This window comes from Orcinus orca, chromosome 13 (genome assembly GCF_937001465.1).
Source record: "Orcinus orca chromosome 13, mOrcOrc1.1, whole genome shotgun sequence".
Lineage (NCBI taxonomy): Eukaryota > Metazoa > Chordata > Mammalia > Artiodactyla > Delphinidae > Orcinus > Orcinus orca.
Window position 1 is genome coordinate 11,099,178 of NC_064571.1, and position 27,025 is coordinate 11,126,202.

The window sequence follows — 27,025 nt, forward strand, 5'->3', positions numbered from 1 at the left end:
AAGGTCAGGGAACAAAAGAGTTCCGCGAGGCTCAGAATCTCCATGGTTAATCACTTCCCACCCGATTTGACAGCCACAGATATTTTTCCCTCTTGCCCTCAGGCATGATCTCAACACAGGGTGAACTTGAAACTTGCATTTGAGGTACACACGCAAAGCTGACACACGAGAGCTGGAAGGACGCTCAGAAGGCCTGACTCTCGCACGGACTGTGGCGAGATGTATTTGGTTTTCTCGGGAGGACAACACAGACCTTTGCACAGTGCTGAGAGTTCAACACTGGGGCCATCCCATCCAGAGATATGTAATCATCTTTTGCCTAAAAGCCACATACCTTAATTACATGTGGATCCAATAAACTTCTCGAAAATCATTGTACAGATAGGGACCCGTGGATGTCAGGAAGACCAGTTATATGTCCCAGACTAAAAGTACCCATTTGGGAAACAAATTGCTACAGTCACCTTGAAAAACTGTTGGGCAGTATCTTACAAAGTTGAATATACGTCTACCCCACGACCCGGTAGACCGAAGATAAATGAAAACACAAGTCCACACAAAGACCTGTACATGAATGGTCACAACCACTTTATTCCTCATCACCCAAAACCAGAAACACCTTGAATGTCCATTGAGTAAAGTCAAATGGTGGTGCGTCCAGACACTGCAAAGCCACTCAGCAAAAAAGAGGAACAACCACGGATACCCGAGATGACACGCCTCAGATAGATTCCGCTGAGGGAAAGAAGCCACATGCAAAGACTACACACTGCTCGATTCCATTAATCGGAAATTCTAGAAAAGGCAAAACCATAGTGATAAAAAAACAGGTCACTGGTTGCCGGGGCCAAGGTGGGGATGACTCCAAAGAGGTTAAAGAGGACCTCTTGGGGCGAAGGAGGGTTCTGTATCTCGATTGTGGTGGTAGTTAGACAACTATGTATAATCACCAACATTCATTAAGGGTGCTCGTAAAATGGGTTGATTTTCTGTTACACAAATTACATCTCAATACTTTTTAAAGGTCCCCACCTCCGTTCTCCAAAAAATCAGTCTATAGACTCTGTCCCTGTCCTTCTTTAACAAACTTGCTGTCTGCACCTCTGTTCCAGCACAAAGCTGTGGTTACATGGAACAAGAGGCCGGGAGGGAATCCCTGGTGTCCCGTCCTTGCTAGAAAAAGGTGGTCTACGTCAGGGCACACCTTCAGAAAGCCAGAATGGGATCCACAGGCTGGCCACTGATGTGTCCCAGGAAAAGCAGACAGACATAAAGCGATCCACCCCAGAGGGGATGCATTCCGTCACCCCACAGAAGAGGGGCCCCCAGAGAGGAGGGGTGCACCCCAGGTGATCACAGGTGAAGATGGAGCAGGTCATGCAGGTGCCCAGAGGGGAACATTGCCCCAAGGATTAACCCTGTGAGTTCCTGGACCACTAAAGAAAGGCCAGCATGATCTTTAGAAACTGGCCGTAAAAAACACGAAGGATCCCAAGGCGTAAGCGCCACGAGCATCTGTAGCTCAAAGGAATAAGACGAGTCTGTGAAAGTCAGAGGGACAGGAACACAGCAGATGTAAGTACTGAGATGCGTCATCCCATAGAGCCTGGTCAGATTCTAGAGAACCAAACTTCTCTCTTTGTTCCTCGCTAGAAAACAAACCATGAAGCTGCTTCTTTCGGGGGCAAACAATGAAGGTCATCTATGTTATTTTTTCAAATTGACACATGCCCTGAGCCTGGGAAGATTCTTGAGCAGGCATGTGAAGTGCCCACGGTGGGAGTCTGCAGGTCAGCAAACTGACCACACTCCCTTCCCCCACCTCACTGTCCTGGAAGGTGTTGGGCAAACACAGGACGACCAACGCTACCACATTACATGCCAACCGTTGCTACCAATTTTTGCGAATTAACAACGACAGCATCACAGATTTTCTTGAAGCCAAAACCCCAAATAACACCAACAATACCGCAAGAGTCCCCAAATTAAAGGTTGCCACAGCCAGGCATGAAAGGGCTGTGAGGCACCCCCAGCCGTGGCCCTCAGTCTCTGCTGAACTCTGCCCACATTCCTGATTTCACAAGCCACAAGAAGGTGCTGGGCCATTTGCAACCAAACTCCAGGGAATTTGCAAAAATAGAGGAGGATAGCTAATGCCCCGACTCAGCAAAGAATCTACAACCTTCGCATTTCCCAGGGCTCCGGGTCAAACGAGCTTCCCCTACTCTACTTCTGCCTACTCTACCTTCTGTCCTTCTTCCCCCCAAGGGCTACGCTCCTCAGCCTTGGGAGGAAGGAGGGTTCTCTGCTCTGTAGCCCCTCCAGGAGAAGAAATGGCCAATCATATCCTGTCTTTGGTTAGTTAACAAAAGATATAAGCTACAGGGGAAAATGCGCAGGGTCGTTAGCTCATGAGTGGCCAAGCTGGATCTGCATTCACTGCTCTCTGCCTGCATTCTATACCCATAGACACAACTAGGTTGTATTTTAAATTGCCTGCCCGGAAGCTGAGCTTCTCTCCTGGAAAGGGAGCTTCTCAAACACCAGCAAGTGTATCTCAGAACTGTAAAATGAATAAAGAGATACCTGAATTAAGTAGAGGCAGGAGACCAGAAGGGGGAGCTCTCACGCCCTGCGACCATAGCACACAGCCCAATGGGAAGAAGAAAAACGCCTCTTCTTTCTTGGTGAGGACTCAGCCAATGAAAAGCCATGGACTCCTTGTTTACTATAACCCTCTCAACTTCCTCTTCCCCTCTATAAAAGCATCCTCATTCTCTTGCTGTAGGGAGACTTCCGTGTGGCTCACCATGGTTGCAGACCCCAAATTGCAATTCTGTGGTGATTCCTGATAAACCCATCTTTGCTGGAGAAATATCCGGCCATCTATTTATTTCAGATCAACAACTACCGGCAAAGACAGAGGCCAACCGACCAGGGTTAGGGATGCGTGTGCTGTGGGAAGCCATGACCAAAATGAGCGCATCCTCGAGACCCCCCCGCCCCGGGTCTGCTCCAGCCATTCGCCCCCCAGCCTTCCTGTGCCTTTAGCCTCAGCCTCCAACTCCCCATCTGTAAAATGGGGCACCATGCTGTGACACGGGTGTGTTGTAAAGAAAGAATGAGATGAAATCAGAGAAAGGGAGACGCCTGCTCCCTTTGGATAAATGTGCATACGCCATGTCCCTGGCAATGTTATTAGACATTTCAAACTATAAACTGTTAACCAAGATGATTACTGGAACAACCTTCCAGAAGTTATTAGCTTCCATTTAATAACAAGCCATTACCCACAAACAACCCATTAATTATCAGCCAACAAACGTCTTAAAGTTTCCAATGCTCGATGAATGATGTGATTTTTTTTTTTTAAATAATAAAACTGGAATTCTCCTGCACTTGAATGAGTTGCACCTGCCTCTGGGCAGCTCGGCTGTTGGCTGACTGCAGGAACACAGCAGAAATCTGGGAACAGCCTTCTCTTGAAAGGCTGAGACCTTCTGAAGTCCAAACCCCAGTTTAATCAGAAAGTGGCAGTTCTTGTGCAGGGACTTATCCCTGACCGGCGGGGCGGGGTGGGGGGGCCAGGGGGATGGCAAAGAGTCCCAGAGCTGGGGCTCCTCTCTGGCTGCCTCTCACTCCCCACTGCAGGGAGCACGTCCATCTGTCTGCCAGGGAGCCGTCACTGTGGGCTGTCCGCTGGGTGCAGCTGGAGAAGTCACGCTATCACTCTCATACCCTGAACTTTCTCCTCTCTCCCCAACCTTATGCTAAGCAGACGTCCAGAGGAAAGAGTGACAACACTGAAAAGCACCTCCGCTTCTGTTCCAGAGGCTTCTACATGCATCATTAGCTCGTTCAAACCTTGCAGCAGCTCCAAAGTAGCTATCATCACTCTCGTTTTTGCCAAGTTCACAGAGCAAATACGTGGCCAACGTGGGACTCAGGTGCGCACCTGCCCGAGGGCATCACCCAGCCAGCCCACCTCACCAAGCACCCTGACCCTTCACGGAAAAGCTTATTACACCTGCCCTGCGGGTCTCCCCCTCCGTGATTCTCAGCTCTGTGAGGGCAGACTGCCTTTTACTGACTTGTGTCTGCCACAATGTAGCTCCTAGGGGATGTGCAAGAAAAGTTTTTGAGATGAATGAATCTAGAAATCAGAGGCCAACCCACAATATATGCAGTTGACCCCCAGAGAATGTTTGGCAGGTGACTGAAGGGTGCTGTGGGCAGACACTTCTGGTGACCGCTGCCCCACTTTGGATAAATGGGCGTGCGCTGTGTCCCTGGCAATGTTATTGCATATTGCAAACGCCTTGAGAGTATGGTGGCCAGGCAGAGGACTTCAAGCTTCCCAACCTCCCTGGTCCTATTCCAGGGAGGGGCTCGGTGAGGAAGGGATTCCTGGGACCTGCCACCCGTGTGGGGGGCAGGAGGGCGACACAGTGCAGTTAGCAAATCAGCCTGCCTCGCTCCTGTCCTCAGAGGACCTGTAGCTGCGTCCTCTTCAGCACTAGCCTGGTGACACCTCAAGAAATTCCAGTGACCTAAGATTGGGCCAAATGAAGCTGCTCTCTAGTGGGTCCCTGGGGTGTAGATGTACACGAAGAGCTCCGTGGTTGGATGCTCTGAGGAGATGGCACAGGGGGAGAGAACTTCTTTATCGCAAGACCACCTTCATAAGAAGCTATCAGGTTGCCTAGCCCACTCAAAAGAAAGTCCTAGAAAAAACAAACTTAGCTTCTAGTGTCCACACACCACCTCACACCCATTAGGATGGCTACTCTAAAAAAAAAAAAAAAAAAGAAAGAAAGAATACATGTTGACAAGGATGTAGAGAAATTGGAACTCTTGTGCACTGTTGATGGGAATGTAAAATGGTGCAGCCACTATGGAAAACAATGTAGCAGTTCCTCAAAAAATTAAAAATAGAGCCACATGATCCAGCCGTTCCACTTCTGAGTATATACCCATGAGAATTGAAAGCAGGTCTCAAACAGATATTTGTATACCCCCGTTCATAGCATTATTCACAATAGCCAAAAGGTGGAAGCAATCCAAGTATCCATCAACAGAGGATGGGAGAAACAAAACGTGGTCTATATATATATTGGAATAGCATTCACCCTTATAAAGGAAGGAAATTCTGACACCTGCTACAACATAGATGAACCTTGAGGACATTATGCTAAGTGAAACAAGCCAAACATAAAAGAACAAATACTGTGTGATTCCATTTATATGAGGCGCTTAGAGTAATCAAATTCATAGACAGAAAGTAGAATGGTAGTTGCCGGGGTTTGCAGGGACGGAAAAATGAGGGGTTAGTGTTTAATGGATACAGAGTTTCCATTTCATAAGAGGAAAACCTATGGAGATGGATGGTGGTGATGACTACACAGTATGAATGTATTAAATACCACTGAACTATACACTTAAAATGCTTAAGACGGTGAATTTTATGTTGTGTATTTCACCACAATTTTTTAAAGTGTCCACACATATTAAAATTAAAAGCACCCAATCCTTACTCCCCCAGGGTTGACCAGATTACACTTCTTGTGTTGCTGTGATGTGTCTCCTCTTCAGTTTCACATCCATCTGGTGCCAATTTTATTAATGGCAGAATGAGATTCAAATCAACTTTCCTCCAGAGAAAGGATGAACCTGAGAAGCAGGCAACTTGCCAGGATCAAAGAACAGGAAAATAAGCCAACATCAGTTCAGAAGGTGCTGCCCTGCGGCCTAGCCCTTCTGAAACCTGCCATGTGGGGGAAGGGGAAGGGGGCAGGGCAGAAGGAGGACCAGGTTACAATCCAGAAAATGTATTATCACTCTCCATCAGGGTTCAAAATGTTTCTTTCGATGAGTCACAAAGGTTAGCTGGGAGGCTCTTAAATTAAAAACCCACAGGGTTTTCCTTTTATAGACTGTCCTCAGGAGACCTCTCACTGAGTGTTCTCCCTCGGTCCTCATCCCCAACTGGCAGCTGCTCTAAGCATGTGTGTTTACAGAAATACCAGTAGTTATTGCATGTTCCCTTCCATGTGATTAAGCATTGCCATAAAGCCCAGGCTGGATTAGAAATAGATTTTTCCCTTCTGAGAAAGGCTGAATGGGGCAAAGCCAGTGGCCATGGTGGGTGTCTTGTGCCACCTACTGGCCACTGATGGGATTACATAGCAATCGCCTTAGGGGTAGACGGGGCTTTGCCACCTGCCAGTGAGCAGGCCAGAACCGCTGCCCCGCCCACACTGCAGGACAGGGGGTAACTGGGAAATGCCACCAACCAACCATCCCACACTGGAACTGATTTCCAGTCCTGTACTCCCTAGTGAAGGGCTCCAGTCACCTGAGCTATTGTCTAAGGAAGCAGCCCATTGGGTCTCTTGCTGCCAGGACAAGGGCACTTCAGGACAAGGGGAACTTACATGGCAGCACTATTCACCACATGCATGTTTAGACTTGGAGATGAGGGGCGTGCACTCCACTGTGGTTTGCAACGTTATAGCACTTCCCAGGTAGCTTTGGACAAATGTATCTCTTTTGATCCTCATAACAACCTTATGAGGTAGGTTCCATTGTTCTTATTTTAGAGGTGAGGAAACCAAAACACAGAGAGGTGGGCTTCCCTGGTGGCGCAGTGGTTGAGAGTCCGCCTGCCGATGCAGGGGACACGGGCTCGTGCCCCGGTCCGGGAAGATCCCACATGCCACGGAGCGGCTGGGCCCGTGAGCCATGGCCGCGAGCCTGCGCATCGGGAGCCTGTGCTCCGCAACGGGAGAGGCCACAGCAGTGAGAGGCCCGCGTACCGCAAAAAAAAATAATAAAAATAAAAATAAATTTAAAAATTAAATAAAAAAATAACACAGAGAGGTTTGGTCACTGTGTTAAATACCTTTCTGTCACACAGAGGGAAATGAAGGGTTATTGGGGTACTTACTTGCTTGGAAGTGGAACTACAATTCAATGGTTCTTTTATTGTCTATTTTCCAAATCAAACACACCAACATAAAGATATCTGAGTATTCTCTTAACAGTTTGGAAGATCCTACTTGAAAGTTCCACAAGCAAATGAGCATCCTCACCTCTGTAGCCACTGCCTCATTTCTTGGTTCATTTCAACAAATATGGATTGACCATATTCTTCTGAGTTCCAGGCAGGGCAGTAGGAATGAACTAACTACTCCATCACTTACCTTATGATAGGGGCACTCTTGATGCCAACAAAAGTTTGGCCATTTCCCAAATAAAAATTAACCTTAAATAATGAAACTTTGTCACCATGGAGGGTATTCATGCTCTGAAGCCATTCACAAAGAGTTTGGGGCAAGCCATGCTCTCCTAGGTGACTACCTGGGGGAGTGACCCACGGGCAGGAGCCCAGGGCACAATGGGCTTCCTGGAGTGATGGAGGGTGGGCGATTTGAGCCCAGGTCCTGCGTTAGGACTGTGTTGGCACCATCATCCTGTTGGGCTGATATCCTGAAATCCAACGAGACCCTGGGCTTCTGGCCTCCGGAAAGACGAGTGATCAGGCCACCGCAGTCACCAGCCTCCACCTGCAGCCACAAGGACCCTGGGCAAGGCTGTACAGACCCTGCTCCGGGGCAAGGCAGCCCTAGAGGAGGGAGCCTTAGGGAGAAGGAGGGAGACAGGAGAAGGGCAGGTGGGGTTTGCTGTCACTTTCTCCCCCGTCCTCCAGGCCCACCGAGAGGCCACTTTCCTGTCTTCTCAAGAGCCACGTGTGAAAACATTTGATCAGCCCCATGACCAGGTCAGGGAGGATGAGGAAAGCTCTCCACCACCCCCCACCCCTTCCGCAGCCTGGCTCTTGTGCCCTCGCCACCTCTGACTGCCCGGAACCTCTCGTAACCTGCCCCCAGCCCCAGTCTTCCCTCTCCGGTGCCCTCGCAGACCCACTGTGTTCCGGGTTGTCTCCCCTACCTTCACCTTGCACATTCCTTTCACTCGCCCCACCCTCACCGAAACTCAGTGCCCTTGTAGTCAACCCCAGAGGTCTGCACCCGCCTCATTTGATCAGAACATGTCCTGTGCTTACTACCTTTTTACTCCCCACTCCGTGGACTCACGGTGGGAACTCACGCTAAACGCCATCTTGAGAACAGTGATTTGTTTGTGTGGTGGTTTCTGTGTGCCCGCCTAGTTTTTCTCCTCCTGCCCCATGCCCCCCCTCCTCCCCCTTCTTTTATAAGAACCCAGCATGTAGGAACTAAATTTATTTCATGCATATAAACCCAGGCACTTGACTAAATTATTGTGATGAATAACAGAACAGAAACAAATAAGAAAGTGGAAACTGACATCAACTCTTTAAACAAGTATTTTCTTAATTTAAATAAATAAAGGACCAAATAAACTAGAACCTCAGTCTTCCTGTCCCATCAGTGCTTAGCAGTAGCCAGAGAGAAAACAACTTTATACTTCAGGGAGTGATGTCCTTTTTGACCACAGTACTCCCAGCCATGACCATGACTTTCAGCGGCCCTATCTCTGGCCCTGCTCATGGAGCCTGTAACTCATAGGCCCCCTGAACTTCTGCACCCACTACACAGGAACGCTGGACTGCATGACCCAGTCAGCGCAATCCAGGATTGGCGCATAACAGCATTTAACCTAAAAGCTCACTGAAGAGGGAACATTAGCATGGACCCAATCTCTATCAACAGGATAAAAATTACTTAACTTCTCTGAAAGAGAGATGGTCTCTAGATTAATCAACATCCATAAATACATTTGAGCTTCCTAATAAGTTGTCCTATAAATAATGCGCATTATTTCTAATTAAAACAATATAAATTCCTCACACTCATGGAACCCTTTACACTTTCAAAATGCTCTCCATATGTTATCATGGTAGCCCCTCAAGAACTACATGCAGTGGTAATAAATACAGTCCCTGTACATTAACAATTTAATATGCTGATATTTTCACAAGAATTTTAAAGTACAAATCCCCTAAGCATATGTCCTCTGAAGCGGTTGAGTACACGGTCCTGGAGAATTTTTGCACAGCAACCCGGACGCTCTGTGTTGCTGTTCAGGCCTTCTCCCAGTAGGGGGCACTCTAAGCCAACCTAAGCACATCCACTAGGCACCATCAGCGCCTGATACCTGGCTAAGGCCTAAGGGGCTTCATGCACCAGCCAGGCCTCCCAACAACCCCGGAAGGCAGGGACTGGGCTGTGTTGGCCATGATCCCATATTCAGGGCCAGAGTGTTGGTATAATTACCTCCTGGAACAACAGACCATATTTGGAGCCACACTCTCTCCCTAAGGCGTTCTCTAACCCTCAAAGCCCTTCTACCTAAAATGAAGGAGCACTTGAGTTTTGTTTCCCTCTCAGATCTATGAGGGGAAAAGGAAAGGAGGCCTTAGTAAGACCATGCCTGTCCCCTGTGCTGGAGAGGCCATCCAGCCAGGCCTAAGTGGTCACAGAAAGAGAAGGAGAAAGGCCTTGGTAGTCTAGGGGGTCCTGAGACAGCCTGCTTGCTGTGGGCATTTCTCAACCTCCTTTGGGGAAGAACAAGCAGCCATTCCCAGAAGAGGGATCAACGGGCCACAGACGTTCTCCCCCAGCCCAGAATCACCTCTCCCCTCCCCCATCTGCCATGCTACCTCCAACTCCAAGTGCCCCCCCCATGCACCACAACCCTCAGCGTCAATAAGCCACACCCCTGTGTAAGTGCCCTCCCACACTGACTCTGGGCGTGGCCATGTGTTTCCTTTTCCGTCCTTTTACTTAACATGTGTGTTAAAAGCGTGTGGTTGGGTCTTGTTTTTTTACGCAATCTGGCAATTACTGCCTTGAATTTCTGTACTATCACTTTTCACCTACTGTAAGAAACTCTCGTAGCCCAGCCTCAGGCTGCCATTAAGGGACTCACCTTTTCCTTGTGGTTGGACGGTGGGGAAAGCCATTGTTTGGGAGAGTCTAGGCTCATCTTCAGGTCCACCTCCTGCAGGGCGCACAACCCAAGCACCACAGGAATGTGTATGCTCTCTGCATTCTCTCTGCTGACCAGCCCCTTCTCCAGTGCTACTTCCCCAGCAAAATTCCAGGGGAAGGGAGAGACTTGTTGGGCAGGGAGATGGCTATTTGCATGTGGAACTCTTTCAGACCCTAACAGCTTCCCCGCACCCAGGACGCTTCTTCTCAGTCTGTGCTCACCTGCCCCCAGAGAACTCCAGGGCTCTCAACTGACCTGTAGGGGGGTGTGTCCCTCTGCAATTCAGCCCATCGCAGCTTCCTTACATCTACCAGTCTTTGAAAACCCCATGAAACGTATGCTTTTTATTCTATATAGTTAATTCTTTTATCAACATAGGAGGAAATTGTTTATATCTTTCTACATCGTAATCGGAAGCAGACAACCCTATCTTGCTTAAGCCACTGACATTTGTGTTTCCGTTATACAACCAAGCTTAATTCCTGGGCTCATAGTATAGAAAAGACAATCACAACTAGCACTGAAGGTGTCCAGACAGCAGGGACGGTCAAGTACACAGGCACCAGTCTCCCTGGAATTGTCTCTCATGTCTGCAAGCAGCTGCTGGCCACTACAAGATTCAAAAATTGAATTTGAAAACATTTGTACTGAGTCCAAGATCTCTAGTTTGCTGGCAATTTCCCACACCTCCTCTGATTACTTATCCACTTACTTCATATACTTAAGTTTTCTTCTGGCCCTTACTGACATTTCAGTTTGATACTCAGTGAACACTGAGAAATTCTGCGCATGTCCCCCAGCAATCATGTCTACTCTGCTTTCCATGCAGATATTTTGCATCTCATGGCAAAGCTCCCATAAGCTCATTCATTTCTTTGCCTCTCATTTTCTACAAATATAATCATTTTCTATTAAAGTCAGATGGGAGAGTGCTTGGAACAGCACAGTGTCTCACAAATCTGGGATCTATCTTGGATATCTTCCTAACAGTCACAAACATTTTCTAGCTCAGGGGCACTTCTCTCGCCCTTAGCATCACAAGAGAGACCTAGAGGCCACATCTGCCTGCAACGCCGGCCTCCATGGAAGACTCACATGTCTTCTGCTCTCCACCAGCAGGAGAGGCGGCACTGAGGTCTCTGGGGAGTGTGTGGCCTCGAGCATCTTTGTGCAGAGCCGGTCTCAGGGGATGTAGCCTCGGGACTGCACAGAGGAAATAATCCGAGCTATTCAGGAGGGTGTTGAGGACAGAGAGGGGAGAACAACTGTGCCTGCAGAAGTCAATCTCCCAGTCCCAACTCCACCTCACCCCATCAAAACCCAAACGGCTCATCGCAAAACACAACCAGCCCTTACACTAGTGAGAAAAATGGGTCTCTCTGCACACGAGACCATTAAGCAGAAACCAGATTAGGCTGGCCATCTCCTCTTTGCTTGCGCCAGGGAAGGGAAGGGAAGTCTGCAGAGGAAGAAAGTACAAAACAGCACAATTCTTTGCTTTCTTTTTTTAAAACTTTTACAATTTTGAAACTATTGTAGATTCACATAGAGTTGTAAGAAATAATACAGAGAGCCCGTAGGTCCTTTACCCAGGTTCCCATGGTACCAACTTGCGTAACTACAGCACGATATCCCCAGCAGGAGAGGAGTTCTGAGGTCTCTGGTGCGTCTGGCCTCAACCACAAAATTGCCATTATTACGATCCATCCACCTTATTTATACTTCACTTCTTTTACATTCACTCAGTTGTTTGTGCGTGTGTGTGGTACTGTGCAATTTTATCACATGTGTGGATTTGTGTGACCACCAGCAGAGCCAACATACACAACAGTCCCATCACAAGGATTCCTCAAGTTATCTCTTTAACAGCCACTTCACTTCCTACCCTCACTTCCTACTCTCACCTCCTACCCTCAGCCCTAATCTCTGCCCACTACTATTTTCTCCATCTCTATAATTTCAATAATGCTATATAAATGGGATCACACAATATATAACCTTTGACATTGACTTTTTTCTCTCATAATTCTGTGAGTTATTACAGAATAATTTTCCTTTATTACTGAGAAGTGTTCTATGCTTCACTTTTCTTTAAAGGCATCTTATAGTCTCTTCTGATTTCATGGATGGATAGAAGAATGTGCTTAATGTCACCTCTTCGTTTTCAAAATTGTTAGGTATAAACATGATCGAATGAAAAGGAAAAGAAGTGTACATGAAGCACTCTCAGTTTGCATTTTTCTTCCTAATTTGCTGATAATTTGCATTTATGAATGCAGCTTTCAGGGAACCACTTCCTGTGTTGAACAGAGTTTGTTAATAATGACAATAAAGGCTAGAAACTCAAAATGTAACCGCAACAAAAATGTTACTGTCCTGGACCTCTGGTTACAAACAAGATGGCGTAGATGAACTTTTCCCTATTCTTCCTGCTAAGAGCAGTGATAACACCTGGATATTATATATGAAACATGAGAAGACTCAAGGGTGGAGAGAAAAAAGCAGATTGGGTAAGGACCCCAGGACCTGAGGAACAACACGGCAGTAAGTTTTTCAGGTTTCTTCTTGGCTTCTTATATCTCAGACTGGGCTGAAGAAGCCAGCAAACTAGAGGCTTCAATGGGTGCAGACAAAAAAGCCCCCAAGGGCTTCCCTGGTGGCGCAGTGGCTGAGAGTCCGCCTGCCGATGCAGGGGACACGGGTTCATGCCCTGGTACCGGAAGATCCCACATGCCGCGGAGCGGCTGGGCCCGTGAGCCATGGCCGCTGAGCCTGCGCGTCCAGAGCCTGTGCTCCGCAACGGAAGAGGCCACAACAGTGAGAGGCCAGCGTACCGCAAAAAAAAAAAAAAAAAAATCCCCCAAGAAAAGCCTGCTCTTTTTGGCCAAAGGATCAGGAAAACAGCAACCTAGCAAGACAGAAAACTTTTGGACAGTAACCACCATACTCCAGACAAACACCATGAAAAAAAGGGGACCCGCACTTGTTACTGAAGGCTGAGTGAAGAACCTAAACTTCCACCCTCTTCTGGTTGGAACAAGATGCTCTGCCCTTCCCTCCACAGCCATGATGGTGGCAGTCAGGGCTGAGTGACAGCCCAGAATTTTCATCCATGCCTGGCAACAATGGGGCATGCCCCCACCACGTGCAGTGCCAGTGGAAGCCCCATAGAGATCCTGGACTCTCAGATGAGCAACCACTAAATAACTGACACAAAGAAATACACTCAAAAACACTATAAAGCCAAAATGAAATTATAAAATATATTCAAGCAACTCACAGGAAGGCAGGAAAAAGGAAACAGAGAGACAAGGAGAGAACTAAAAGGAAACAAAAAACGGCAGACTTAGCCCTAACATATAAATACTGACATTAAATGTAAATAGTCTAAATACACCTCCTAGGGACTTCCCTGGTGGTCCAGTGGTTAAGGCTCTGTGCTTCCACTGCAGGAGGCACGGGTTCGATCCCCGGTCAGGGAACTAAGATCCTGCATGCCACATAGTGTGGCCAATAAATGAATAAATAAATACACCTATTAAAAGGCAGAGATTGGCAGAGTGCATTGGAAAACTTGACCCAACCATATACCGTCTACGTGAAATTCACTTCAAATATAACAATAGCGGCTTCCCTGGTGGCGCAGTGGTTGAGAGTCCGCCTGACGATGAAGGGAACATGGGTTCGTGCCCCGGTCCGGGAAGATCCCACATGCCGCGGAGCGGCTGGGCCCGTGAGCCATGGCCGCTGAGCCTGCGCGTCCGGAGCCTGTGCTCCGCAACGGGAGCGGCCACAACAGTGAGAGGCCCGCGTACCGCAAAAAAAAAAAAAAAAAAAAAGAGAACTTACAAATATAACAATAGAGGTAGGTTGAACATAAAAGAATGGAAAAAGATATGCTATGTAAACATGAGTCAAAAGAAAACAGAGTGGCTACATTCATATCAAATAAAGTAAACTTCAGAGCAAAGAAAACTTCTCAAAAGATGTAATAGGAAATGTTATCTAAATGTTCCCAAAATACGCAGAACAATTCCAAGCTCTTTCTCAAAGCCAAATCCATGACACCTCTACTTGGGAACTCTGAGTATTTCCTCTAGCTGCCCAGCTGAGAAGATAGTAACTAAGCTACTCCTCTTCCCACAATGGAAGAAGGTGAGCACCCAGTGTACAAAGGGGGCTCTTTGAGCAAAAGGCTCAGAACAGATTTGTCTCATCAAGAACTCCAGCTAGACCCCAGCTAAGTGAAGAAGTGAGACAAGAGATGCACAGGCCAAAAAGGACTGCTCCACTTGGCTTCCACCCGCACTCTGGGGACCATACATTAACAGCTGTCAGTTCCAGAGGCACCAGGAGGGTGGGGGGGGAGAGAGGAGGGGTGATTCAAGATTCTTGAGAATAAACAGAGGTTTCCCCCAAACCTTTCACAATCCAGGTCAACGCTGCAAGCGCTTCCGTAAGCTCTGGTCATCTGAGGGCAGTGCTCAGGGAGTGCCCGGCACAGCGAGGAGACTGCCAGCTGTGGGGTTTGGGATCATTGTCTGTGGAGTTCTCCTCCTTGACTTCAGTACCATCCGGTGGAGCCAACATATCTCCATTCACAGTTTAAAACAGTCTCCAAATCTTGTCAAAGCATCCGGGTTACACCATCCACCCACTGCAAGAGATGAATTTACAGTATTGTACTGGGTCCCCGGGCGCATTCCAGAGTGAGATGTGGTTACTCAGCTTCAAGGCTGAGGAACAGCAATTACCCTCCTAGTCTAAACTGCGGCTTCTATACTTGTTCTACATCTTTATTCAAAGTCATTAAGTCATTATTCCCTACTGGGAGAATGGTACATGGACATGCATTGTTGCTGTGTAGTTCACAAAGGTATGTTCATGGTTATTATATTACTGTACCCTCAGAATCACAGGCATACCTAACTCGTCCAGAGTGACTCAGACTGAATCTAGGACACCTGCCTCTCAGTGTGGGGGCAGCACCAGACCCACACTGGGGAAAACAGCAAGTCCCACGGGATATGTTTCCATTCATCCTCTGCTGTACCTATCTGAGTTCATGGTTTTCCTCTGCTGCTGACGGTGTAACCCTAACAAAGGCCTCCTCTAATTTCAGTAATCGAATATGACCTGGTCAGCCGAGAGCATGGGGTGGATGCCCTCATAATCCCTAATAGCGTGTCTCAGCAAAGTTGGTTGCCTTCTCAACGTGCAGCTACAGCAGCGACCTCTATCGAACATGAATGTTGGCGTCCATTCCACAAAAAAACTGTAAAGTCTCTACTGTGTTCTTCAAAAGGCCATGCAAGAATCATCCTCCTGACCCCCTCCTGGACGCACAGCGGCAAACACGCGGTGGAAAGAACAGCCAACATCCTACCACCAACAAAAACACCCACAGAGAAAGCCAGGTGGGTTCGCAGCTCACACCCTATCAAGGAAGAGGGAGTGGAGGAAACCCACAGACATCTTCCCAGCATCAGCAGCCAGAGACAAAGCCCAGCTGCACTTCGCTGCTAGCATTCTCATAAAGACGGGAATACAGAGGCTGGTACAAGCATCACCACCATTACCACCACACGGGAAAAGAAACGAGCTTTGCAGAGCTTCTCATCACAGGAAGGGTGGAAACAGAGGTGAACACTTAACTGGAAGACCAAGATAGCCTCCTCCCCCTCCCCCCTCAAGTTCGGAGAGCTGACACCACCAGGAAGGGAGGCAGGGAGGACACACCTCTCCTCCCCTTGCCTCCAGAATGATCCCAGGAAGCTCCACGGCCATCAGCACCCTACTTAACACCCAAGTCATAGGCAAGTTGAAAGAGGGAATGTTTTAAAGGAAAAGCATAGGGACTTCCCTGGTGGCTCAGTGGTTAAGAGTCCGCCTGCCAGTGCAGGGGACACAGGTTCGAGCCCTGGTCCAGGAAGATCCCACATGCCGTGGAGCAACTGAGCCACAACTACTGAGCCTGCGCTCTAGAGCCCGTGCTCCGCAACAAGAGAAGGCACCGGAATAAGAAGCCCACGCACCGCAACGAAGAGCAGCCCCCGCTTGCCGCAACCAGAGAAAAGCCCGCGCGCAGCAACAAAGACCCAGCGTAGCCAAAAATAAATTAATAATAAACGAAGAGCGTGACCCCTTCGATTTAGTCCTGCATAGACATGGCCTGAGGAAATGAAAGAAGAGAGAGAATACTCTCTGTCAAGCCCCCTATCCCCCCACCCACCCTGGGATCCCCTGCTAGCGGTTCTCAGAGCTAAATCCTGAAGAGCAGAGCCCCTGGCCAGGCTCAGAAGCTGATGCGTCCTTGTGTGCCCTCCACATGGCATTCAAGTTTTTTTAATTTGTTGCCATTGCTTAAAATTTGGAAGATTTCACATTAAAAAAATCTAATTTCTGGCTTCTTTTGAAACATCGGAAGACCCAGACTCCCGCGAGTTAAGAGTCCCCTGCCTAGGCCCACATGTGGAACTGGGGTGGGTGACAGCCACTCCCCATGACCGATGCCCTCTGGCACCCTCTAGGCCTCCAGCTCTGGGCTGCCTTCACCGTGGTGCTGCTGACTGGTCCCAGAAGACATCTGTGGTGGAGTCGACGCTAGTGACAATGCCAAACTTGCCTCCCCCCACCCCATGTATGCTGGAGATTTCTAGGACATAAAAATTTCCAGAATACAGAGACTCCATAAAGAAGCTCCTGTTCCCTTTCCCTTCACCACACTCCCCGCTCCCTGCAAAAAAAAAAAAGAAGAAGAAAAAAAAAATTGCCCTCCAAGAGTCACATCTCACTAGGAGGAAACTTATCTGGTGTGAAATCTGAAGAATGGAGGAAGCAGGAATCTAGCCACCAAGCTGAAGGGCAGCCCTGGCTTCAAGGATAACCCCTCAATGAGCTGGAATTAGGGGTGGAGACCACAGACCCAACCAGAGTCAGGAATAGTGTCTCGGAGGGAGAAGATGCCGCCCCCGTCTCCCTCAGCTCTGGAACCCACAGGGCACTTCTCATGCGGCACCAATCAGAGGGAACCACAGCAGAACCTGCGGTCACTCCACCCCGAAGCTTGGCACCCAGGTTCCCAGTGGGAAGAATGCTCTTCAAGGGATCTGGCCTCTGCCATGTAGTGCTTATGTATGGTCTTGGGCTAGACCCTGGTGCTTTCAGGGCCACTGTTTTCTCATTTGTCAATAAAGAGCTTAAAATGAGTAAATTTCAAACGGCTTTTAGCAATGAAATATTTTTTTCAAACTGATTTCTCTACCAATCCCCAGTAAAAAAAAAAAAAAAAAAAAAACAGACATGCAGTAGTGGTTGCCTAGAGCTGGAGGTGAGAATGGGGAGTGACTGCAAGGAGGGAGGGATCTTTTTGGGGGATGGACATGTTCCAAAATTAGATTGTGGTGATGATTGTTGAACTCTGTGTAAATACACTAAAATTCATTGAATTGTATGTTTAAAATGAGTGAATATTATGTAACATACATCAATAAAGCAGTTTAAAACAACCCAATCAAAAAATGGGCTGAAGACCTAAATAGAATTGTCTCCAAAGAAGATATACAGATGGCCAATAGGCACACGAAAAGGTGTTCAACATTGCTAATTATTAGAGAAATGCAAATCAAAACTACAATGAGGTATCACCTCACACCAGTCAGAATGGCCATCATTAAAAGGTCTACAAATAGGAATTCCCTGGTGGTCCAGTGGTTAGGACTCAGTGCTTCCACTGCAGAGGGCACTGATCAGGTTTGATCCCTGATCAGGGAACTAAGATCCCACGTGCCATGCGGCACAGCCCAAAAAACAAAAACAAACAAACAAAGTCTACAAATAACAAATGCTGGAGAGGATGTGGAGAAAAGGGAACCCTCCTGCACTGATGGTGGGAATGTAAACTGACGCAGCCACTATGGAAAACAGTATGGAGTTTCCTCAAAAAACTGAAAATAGAGTTACCATATGATTCAGCAATCCCACTATCCCACTCCTGGGCGTATATCCGAATAACACTGTAATTCAAAAAGATACATGCACCCCTATGTTCATAGCAGCACTATTCACAATAGCCAAGACATGGAAGCAACCTAAATGTCCATCAACAGTTGAATGGATGTGGTACACATATACAATGGAATATTACTCAGCCACAAAAAAGAATGAAATAATGCCGTCTACAGCAACATGGATGGACCTAGAGATTATCATACTAAGCAAAGTATGTCAGAAAGAGACAAATACCATATGATATCACTTATATGTGGAATCTAAAATATGACACAAATGAACTTATCTACGAAACAGAAACAGACTCACAGACGTAGAGAACAGACTTGTGGTTGCCAAGGGGGAAGGGGGGTAGGGAACGGTTGGATTGGGAGGTTGAGATTAGCAGATTGAAACTACTATATATAGGATGGATAAACAACAAGGTCCTACTGTATAGCACAGGGAACTATATTCAATATCCTATGATATACCATAATGGAAAAGAATATGAAAAAGAATATGTATGTATATATATATATATATGTATAACGGAATCACTTTGCTGTACAGAAGTTAACACAACATTGTAAATCAACTATATTTCAGTAAAGTTTAAAAAAAACTGATAGAAACAAAGAACAGACGGATGGTTACCAGAGGCAGGGACTGGGGGCGGGGCGCGGGTGAAATGGTTGCAGGTGGTCGAAAGGTGTAAACTTCCAATTATAAAAGAAATAAGTCCTGAGGATGTGACGTACAGCATGGTGACTATATATAATTAACACTGCTGTATGGTGTACTTGAGAGGTGCTAAGAAAGTAAATCCTAAAAGTTCTTATTACAGGGAAAAAATTTTTCTGTAACTATATGAGGTAATAAATGTTAACTAAACTTACTGTGGTGACCATTTTGCAATATACACATATGTCAAGTAGTTATACTGTACACCTTAAACTTATACAGTGTTGTACCTCAATTACATTTCAATAAAACCAGAAGAAAAAAATGGTTAAAAAAAAGAGGATGTTAAAAGATACGCTACAGACTGGGAGAAAATATTTGCAAACCGTGTATCTTACAAAGGACTTGTATCTGGGATATACATAAAAAGCTCTCAAAACTCAACAGCAAAGAAGTAGTTCAATTAGAAAAAAACATGAACAGAGATTTCACCAAAGAGGATCTATAGATGGCAAATAAACATATGGAATCAATATCATTATGGAATATCATTAGGGAAGTGCCAATTAAAACCACAACGAGATATGGTTAAAATAAAAAGTGATAACCCAAATGCTGACAGTGACATGGGGAAAGTGGATCACTGATACATTCCTGGTGGGGATGTAAAATGATAGGGCCACTCTAGAAGAGTATGGCAGATTCTTACAAAACTAACTATGCACTTGACCATAGACCCATGGATTCCTACTAAGCAATAAAAAGGGATAAACTATTGATTTATGCAACAAATTAAGCAGTTCTCAAGGGAATTATGCAAATTAAAAATAAAAGCCAGATCAGAAGATTATACACTATCTGTTTCCGTTTATGTATTTTTGAAATAACAAAATTATATAGATGAAGACGAGAATAGTGGTTGCCAGGGGTTGTGGATGGAGATACTATAAAAAAGTAGCATGAAGGATCCTTATAACAGAACTGTTCTGTACCTTGGTGGTGGTGTACATGAGTGTACACATGTGATAAAATTGCATAGAACTAAATACACACATAAGTGATTGCATATAAAACTGGGGAAATCTGAATAAGGTCAATGGGTTGTACCAATGCCAATTTCCTATTGTGATACTGTGCTACAGATATTCAACTTTGTACCACTGAAGGAAATTTGGGGAAAGGTATATAGGATGTGTCATTACTTACAACTGCATTTATAAATCTACAATTATCTCAAAATGAAAAAGTTAATTTTTTAAATCTCAATATAATCATAGTTAAACACAAATCAGAAGGGAGTAAAAATAAACTACATTGGGAAGGAGACGCAAGAGGAAGGAGATATGGGGATATATGTATAGCTGATTCACTTTGTTATAAAGCAGAAACTAACACAGCATTGTAAAGTAATTATACTCCAATAAAGATGTTTAATAAATAAATAAATATCAAATAAATAAACGACATTAATAACTTTCCTATGAATATTAATCAACTTTTAATTTTGTATTTTCTCAAATTTTTTGATATGTGGATGAATCACTTTCATTTGGAATCATTAATTGGTTAGATGAAACACAAGATGAGATTCAGAGGTAATACTGGGGTAAGAGGAAGTGATCCCAGTGTTCAGGCTGCGACACTAACTCCTTCCTCCTTGAGGCCCACAGTCTTTTCCTTGAGAGCCTTTTATAAACCAAAGAGCAGGTTCTGGTAGAATGGTGTGATGTCATCAGTGACTCATAGTAAGGGCCAGAATCTCGGAAGCCATTTGATCCCGAACACTTGGCTACAGTCAGTGCTCTTCTCACGCCGTTGTGAGGCTGCATTCTGGGTAAGGGTGAGGGCCTAGATCTTGAGGGAGCCTCCAGGTGCTTACTTGGGGTGGGCGTCACTCTTTTCTGTACTAAGGTGAGTCTTGGATCTGAACTATGTTCCTCCAAGCTGTCGCAGGGGATGTGGAAGGGATCACCTGTGAACCTCCAGATGAGTGACTGGGATGCAGTAGGAATACAAATAGGTCTCGAGTTTGGGGAGAAAAGAGAACAGGAGGGGATGTGGGCAAAAGGAGAACAAAATGAGTATGGGGGAAGGAGGAGAGACAGTAAAGCGACTCTACAGAGAACTCGACCTTGAGAGCCCCGGGAGCATGTGGACACTTTGTCACCCAGGAGGAACACTGTCCTCAGAGGCGGCAGGTGGCACTGGCCTTCTTGAGGTGGAACTGCCTCAGTCAGCTTCCAGGGCCATTTCGGACAGGCCTGGGCTACTCTGGTCAGATTTTTGCCAGGTTGGATTGCTGTAACGTTATAGTGGTTCACAGGGATATTTAGGCAGAGCCGATGACATAAGCGTGTAAGGAGGCCCAGCTCAACCCTAATGGAAATGTGACTGAGGCTCAACTGTGGCTGCCACCAGCCTTCTTCCCCTGAGCACCGCTCAGACACGAGTTCTAATCCCAAGTCCAAAGAGCTCTAGCCACGGTCAAGGGGCAAATCCTAGACAAATTAGGTCAGCATTTCCTCATCTGTAAACAGGCAAGTTATACACCTTACCTCACACCTCCTTGTAAGGATTGAATGAGGTAATCCCAATGCACTAATCAATATCTGAAGTTTACTAAGCAATTACTGTTAGCTAATGTCATTGCCATTTTAATTATTATTAGGTCTCACAAGAAGCAGGTTAAGCGGAAAGAAATGGCCTGGTCAGAATCAAGTTGGTTTCTTTCCATTTTTTTGTACCCAGAAAAGACAGACTATGCCTCTGAGCTCCACATCGGCTGCCTCAGAGACGGCTGCAAGCCAACAGGACCCAGCAGAAAACGCAGAGGAAAAGCAGCGCGTGGAAGGGAAGCCAGGTGTGTGTGGTCATTCACTTATCCCCGCTCTCTGAATGAATGAAAGCGATAGATCATCATGGTTCCAGCATCACTTCCTCTTCCCTGGACTCTCATGGGTGTGGGTCTGCAGGGCAGGGGAAAGGGTGTCCAGGGTGAGACAGGAGGTCACTATCTTGTTCACCTTTGTAGTTATTAAAGACATCGATGACCAGAGAGTTTCACATTTGTCTCCACAGAGATGCCCCCCACACAGAAAGATCCATGGAAAGAGGCACAGGAGAGCAGTTTTCCCCTGGCAAAAAAAGGTAAATATTAATTCAGTTCCTACCCTCCTTTATAGACAAAGTGCAAAGGGGGTGATGGTCATTCTTATCACTTCAGATGTCACATGCAACATACTCAAGGTGAGTGAGAAGGGAAGAGCACAGTGTTTCCCAGGTGGGTCCCTCCCCTGATCACACAGGGTCCTTCCTCTCTCCTGGCAGCTGCTCAGGGTGGGAGCCCTCTGGCCTCCAGTTCTGCCCCCCCAGAGGCTGTCTCTGAGCAGAGAACCAGGAGGATGCGAGGCCAGAAGAGGAAGAGACTGATGTATGTCAAGGGAGGTGTGGTGTCCTCAGCTTCCTCGGCCCTGAACAGAACATCAGTTACTGCTGAGTAACCACTTGTTGTCTTGTCCTCAGGAGGCAGGGTTCAACCTTCAGGGTGAGCTGCAAGGGAAGACTCAGGACCTCCCAGGTGGGTCAGGTCTGTGCTCACACAGAGCCTTGTTCCTGCAGCCGCCCAGGAGAGCAGCCCCCTGGCCTCCAACCCCACCCTCTCGGAAGTGGTCTCCGAGCTGACGTCCTGGAAGAAGAGCAGTCAGAGGAGGAGCATGTGGACTGTCAATCATGTTGAGGGGACGAAACTCAGGATGAGCAAGAGAAGATCCAGTTATCGTCCAGAAGACCAAGAGGCCTTCTACCGGCTTCTGGGTCTGTGCTCTGAGCCAGTGGAGTGTCAGGTCCCTTTTACACCGAGGATCCCAGAGGCTCCGGGGTCATAGCCAAAGCTCCCCCTGGGGCTCAGAGCTGTGAGGTGTCCAGGTGGCACAGAAGCAGATCACTCTGTTTCCACGGTTCTACTGCGGTGCTGATGGGTTTTCATCTGAGACAAGTTCTTGGAGGGAGAAGGGAAAAAAGGACTCACGGTTGACTGTTCAATTATCAAGACATTTTAGGACAAATCAAGGGAGGAATCCCCTGCCCATATTTATTCCCTCCAGTTAAGATTTTAGAGATCAGTGATGAAAGGACAAACTAGATCTCGCTGCCATTATGCTCAGAGTGGGAGGAGACCAAAAAAAATTACAGAAGTAAGTTGCTCTCAGCCAGGGACAAACGCAGAGAAGGAAAAGGCAATGACACCTAGAGATGGGCTGTGAGCAAGAGTCGGAGAGCTTTGTGACAGATACTCAGGGAAGGTCTGCAGAGAAGGTGATGCCAGGACCAGAGGCAGGACCGAGTGTGGCAGGTTGGGGGACGACACGGAGCTGACACTGTCCAATGCAGCACCCACTAGCCACATGCAGTTATTCAAATTTAACTCTACGTGAGTTAAAATAAACTTCTGAAATTCAGTTCCTGGTTCTCACCAGCCACATTTCATAAGCTCAGTAGCCACACATGGCTAATGGCTACCGTACTGGACAGCAAGCTACAGAATATTTTCATCATCACAGAAAGCAATGCCCTTCCGGGAGCCAGGCCGCCTGGACAAGGCTCAGGGAGGGCGAAATGATCCATGACCCCTCCATCCTCCCGTCTGGGTAAATGCCATTGTCCGGGGCAAGGTGTGAAAGACAAGGAGGACCTGGCGTTCTCAGGCCATCGCTGGAAAATGGCACCTCCAAGGACAACTCTACTCCCAGATGAGCCTGCTGGGGCCAGGGGAGGCCAGGTCATTATCAGCAGGAAGTGAAGGGGGTCCAGGAGAAGGACGGTAGAATGCCCAGTGCCCCCCACCCCCGCCCAGGAGGGTATGAACTCTCCACTGCCCACACAGGATGCTCAGTTATCAGGTGGGGCAGGAAAGCGTTGCCCAGTCACAGTATGATGAAGTGACAGGGATGTAGTGCCCAGAGGCCCAAGGCCACACCCAAGCTTTGGCTCAAGGAAAGTTATGTTAAACTTTGAGAACCAGGTCATATCTCTTTATGAAACACACATACCCACCCATGTGTTGAAGATTAAATAACAATAGCAAAATTCCTGCCCCACAGTTGAGACTCGCTCTCCCTGGGTCCATGGAAGGAAGAGCTTTGTCACTGCTAAGGCTCTGAGCCTTCCTGGGGAAAGAGAGCTGCCTCTACTTCCTGAAGCAGAGGAACTGGGAGAAGTTTCCACTTCTCCTCCTCCCTGTGAAATGTCCCACAGCCCCAGGCTCGCTGCTCCCGGAAGGGCTGCTCCGAGGCCCTCATCACGTCTCCCTTCCTTTACAGAGGACCCTGTTATCCAGAGCTTCCTGGAAGCTGATATTTTCCTGAAAGTGTCCGACAAGGTACCCACAGCACTAAAAGTATGAGGTACCAAGGGGTCTGCAGTGTCACCACCCCCTGGGGGTGGGGACGGAGGACAAGGTGTCTGCCTGAGCAGAGGCCCTGGAGAGACCCGCCCTTGGCGCCAGAAAGGAAGAAAGGACACACTGTCGGTACCCCGGCCCTTGGGCATCTCCTCCCTGGCCTCTCATCAGCTCATCTCCACATGTCAAAGGGCCATGAGTCCCTTAGCAAGGCCCACCCTGGGTGGTTTTCCCACCTGGCCTCTGGATGGGGGTGGGGCGCATGGCCCGCTCAGGACACTGGCCCTGCCATCGACCCCTGGCCGCCCCTCCCCCGCCCTCTGTCTCCACGCAGTACCTGCTCTCCATGGTGGTGGAGTACTTTGGCCGCGTCGGGCTGCCTGGTCACCTCTACAACAGGATCCACTTCTTCCTGGCCCTGTGAGCAATGCCTGAGGGCCCCCAGTGGTGGTTCAAGGCCCTCAAGGGTCACATGGTCAGAGCAGGGGAAGGCAAGGAGGAAGGTCCTGGGATAATGAACGTAGCCAGGAAACACCATTTGCTGCCCAGAGACTGAGGGACCCGAGGTAGAAAGTCCCAGGGAAATGGTGACAGCCAGAACCTTGACCTGGGCCGGGCACAGCATGGGCCCAGCAGCCTTGGTGCTGAGGACGGTCCTGCCCTCTGTGGACCTGGGTGCTCCTCCAGGGTGACCTCAGCAGCCTCTCTCCACTGTCTCGCCTGAGTCCTTGTGGGGGCCGGGACCAGCTAGCCCTCTTTTCTGATGGCAGCTACATCGCCTCCGACATGGAGGAGGACAACCCCACATCCAAGCGGAGCATCTTCCAGTTCCTGCTGGGCAGGGAGCACTGGCCAGACCTCTACAAGGAGTTCCTCAAGTTGAAGGTGGAATTCTTCCATGCGATGGAGCACCGAGCCTGGGTCACCCCGGATTTGTGTGAGGAGGTCTGTCGGGCATGAGGGCCGGGGAGCGCACCCCAGAGGTGGAGGGGCTGGCCCCTCCTCCAGGCGCTCACCCTGCTGTGCTTCCCTTTCAGATCCAGGCCCAGAACCCACATCACTGGGTCTGGAGTCGGGTGCGCCAGGGCGTCCCCTAGGTTCCCAAGGAATGGAGCAGGGGCTGCAGGTGGCCAGGTGAGTACTGGGCCTCCTGGTGGGGACAACCCCACCCCATGCCCTGCAGTCACCTCCAGGGCTGGTGGTCACTTGGAAGTGCCACTGCATCCCTTAACGCACTGTTAGCCTAGTAAGGGCTCTGCGAACTCCCATGGTACAGAAAGTAATTACTGTGTTTATACAAAAACTCTCCAAATGGATTCAACTATGGAATCATTTACCATGCTATACAAGGTCCCAATTTGCATATCAATTTCTTTTTCTTCTTTTTTTTTTTTTAGGAAAACTCTTGGAAATGCTGATCTAAGTAGTGAATGAAAACCTCTGCAGGGTTTTGATCTGAGTTGATTTTTAAATATAAATACATGAAAAACACTGAGGTCATCCTTTCTGGAAAAGGAGCCATTACCATGGTGGCTCTTGGGGAAAAAAAACAGTTAACTCCAACATGTCATCAAAGGTTTTGTGTGCTCTGCTCCCACTTGACGCAAGCTACCCTGAGCTGGGTCCCTGTAGTATGTGTCAGGGTCTAGCCTCACGTGGACGGAAGGAGCTCCTAGGGCTCTCTAGTCTCTGAACAAATAGCTCCCTGGATAATAAAGGAAACAAGAACACATGCAGAGCTGTGAGGAAGCCCGTGACAAACCACACATGCACAGAGCGATCACCTGACTAGCATCACATGCTTTAGCATTTGTTTTCCTTGGCTTAAATTTCGTTTTTATGTGTGGATTTACTTGAAGTGGAGGGAGACCTTCTGTGAAGTGCATAAGGAACACCCTGCTTGGGCAGACGGCTGTTCTAGGACAGTCCTGTGAGCTGAGCCCTCCGCCCTTTGCCTCATTGCAGGGGCCCATTCTGACCCCAGGAGAAAGAAAAGGAGAGAGAAAAGCAGGGCAAGTGTGTTCTGAGATAAACCGAATTGGGTAGGAAGTTTCATCCATCCCCTAGGTTTTTATTTGAGGACCAAGAATATGTCAGGACTACATATTCCTACTGTATATATCAGGAGTCTCAAAATTCAAAAGAAAATAGTGTTTTTACTACAATAAGGAAAAGAAAGAAAGAAAAACATCTGCGGCCCCTCTTGGATCTGGTCACGCATAAGAGCAACGAGGGTGACAGCTGATTCTCCCGGACCCCCTGTCCTACACGCACCTTGTGCTGTGGTGCCGACAGCTTCCTCGCTGGGGCATCTGCCTTCCACTCTGATCTCACTTTCTCTCTGCTTGTAGCTCCCGCCCCCCTCTCCCTCCCCCACCACAGGGCCTCCAGGCAACTATAGAGGGACAGCACTGGGCCTCCAGCTCTCCTCAGGCCCGCGGACCATGGCAGCCTGAACCTGGGGTGTCGAAACCAGCCAGTGGCACGATGGCCCCCCAGCCTTCCAGTGGGTGTCAGCTGACAAAGGCCCTGACCCCTGAGTCCTCTGAAAGGGTCTAGCAGTAACATGGAGGGGGGCACCCAAGGGAGACAAGAGACCAGAGCAGGAGCCTCCACAGAGACTGAGGATGGGCAAAGGGAGAAGGGACAGAAAGTCAGGAAGAGGCCTGGACCACCAAGGAGGAGGAACCTGAGAAGAGCCCAAAGAAACGACTAGAAGGTAGTGAGGAAAAGAGGCAGAGACAGGAAGGAGAGAAACACCTGAGGAGAGAGGAGGAAGTCCGCATCTAAGCTGCTGGAGAGCAGCCTTACCCAACGGAGAGATGGGAACTGTCAGCCGGAGGACTGAAGGAAGGCATGGAGAACATCAGAGGGCCGATCTAAGGCTGACACACAGTGGGAACAGAAGTGGGGAATCGTATGCTATCGTTCACTCTGACATTACAGAAATAACCCAACCTTCACACTCAGAGAAGGGAG

General features: G+C 48.0%; 2 protein-coding genes across 6 annotated transcripts in view; one reads left to right on the forward strand and one right to left on the reverse strand.

Moving 5' to 3' along the window:
- ANAPC1 (anaphase promoting complex subunit 1) overlaps positions 1–27,025 on the reverse strand; it is a 167,060-nt gene that overhangs the window by 32,782 nt on the left and 107,253 nt on the right. For 4 of the 5 annotated variants that reach the window (XR_007470730.1, XR_007470729.1, XR_007470731.1 and 1 more), the window contains exon 49: positions 14,397–14,632. The gene's annotated coding sequence lies outside the window, so the exon portion shown is untranslated. Of the gene's footprint in view, positions 1–567; positions 14,633–27,025 lie in introns of those variants that run through there. The other variant, XM_033399993.2, reaches the window with a different exon arrangement.
- Positions 21,347–25,006, forward strand: LOC125960872 (putative speedy protein E7). The gene is made up of 6 exons (XM_049696233.1): positions 21,347–21,508; positions 21,727–21,795; positions 22,267–22,461; positions 23,967–24,025; positions 24,381–24,466; positions 24,817–25,006. Exons 1-6 carry the CDS (start codon positions 21,409–21,411, stop codon positions 25,004–25,006), a joined length of 699 nt encoding a protein of 232 aa, XP_049552190.1. The 5' UTR covers positions 21,347–21,408.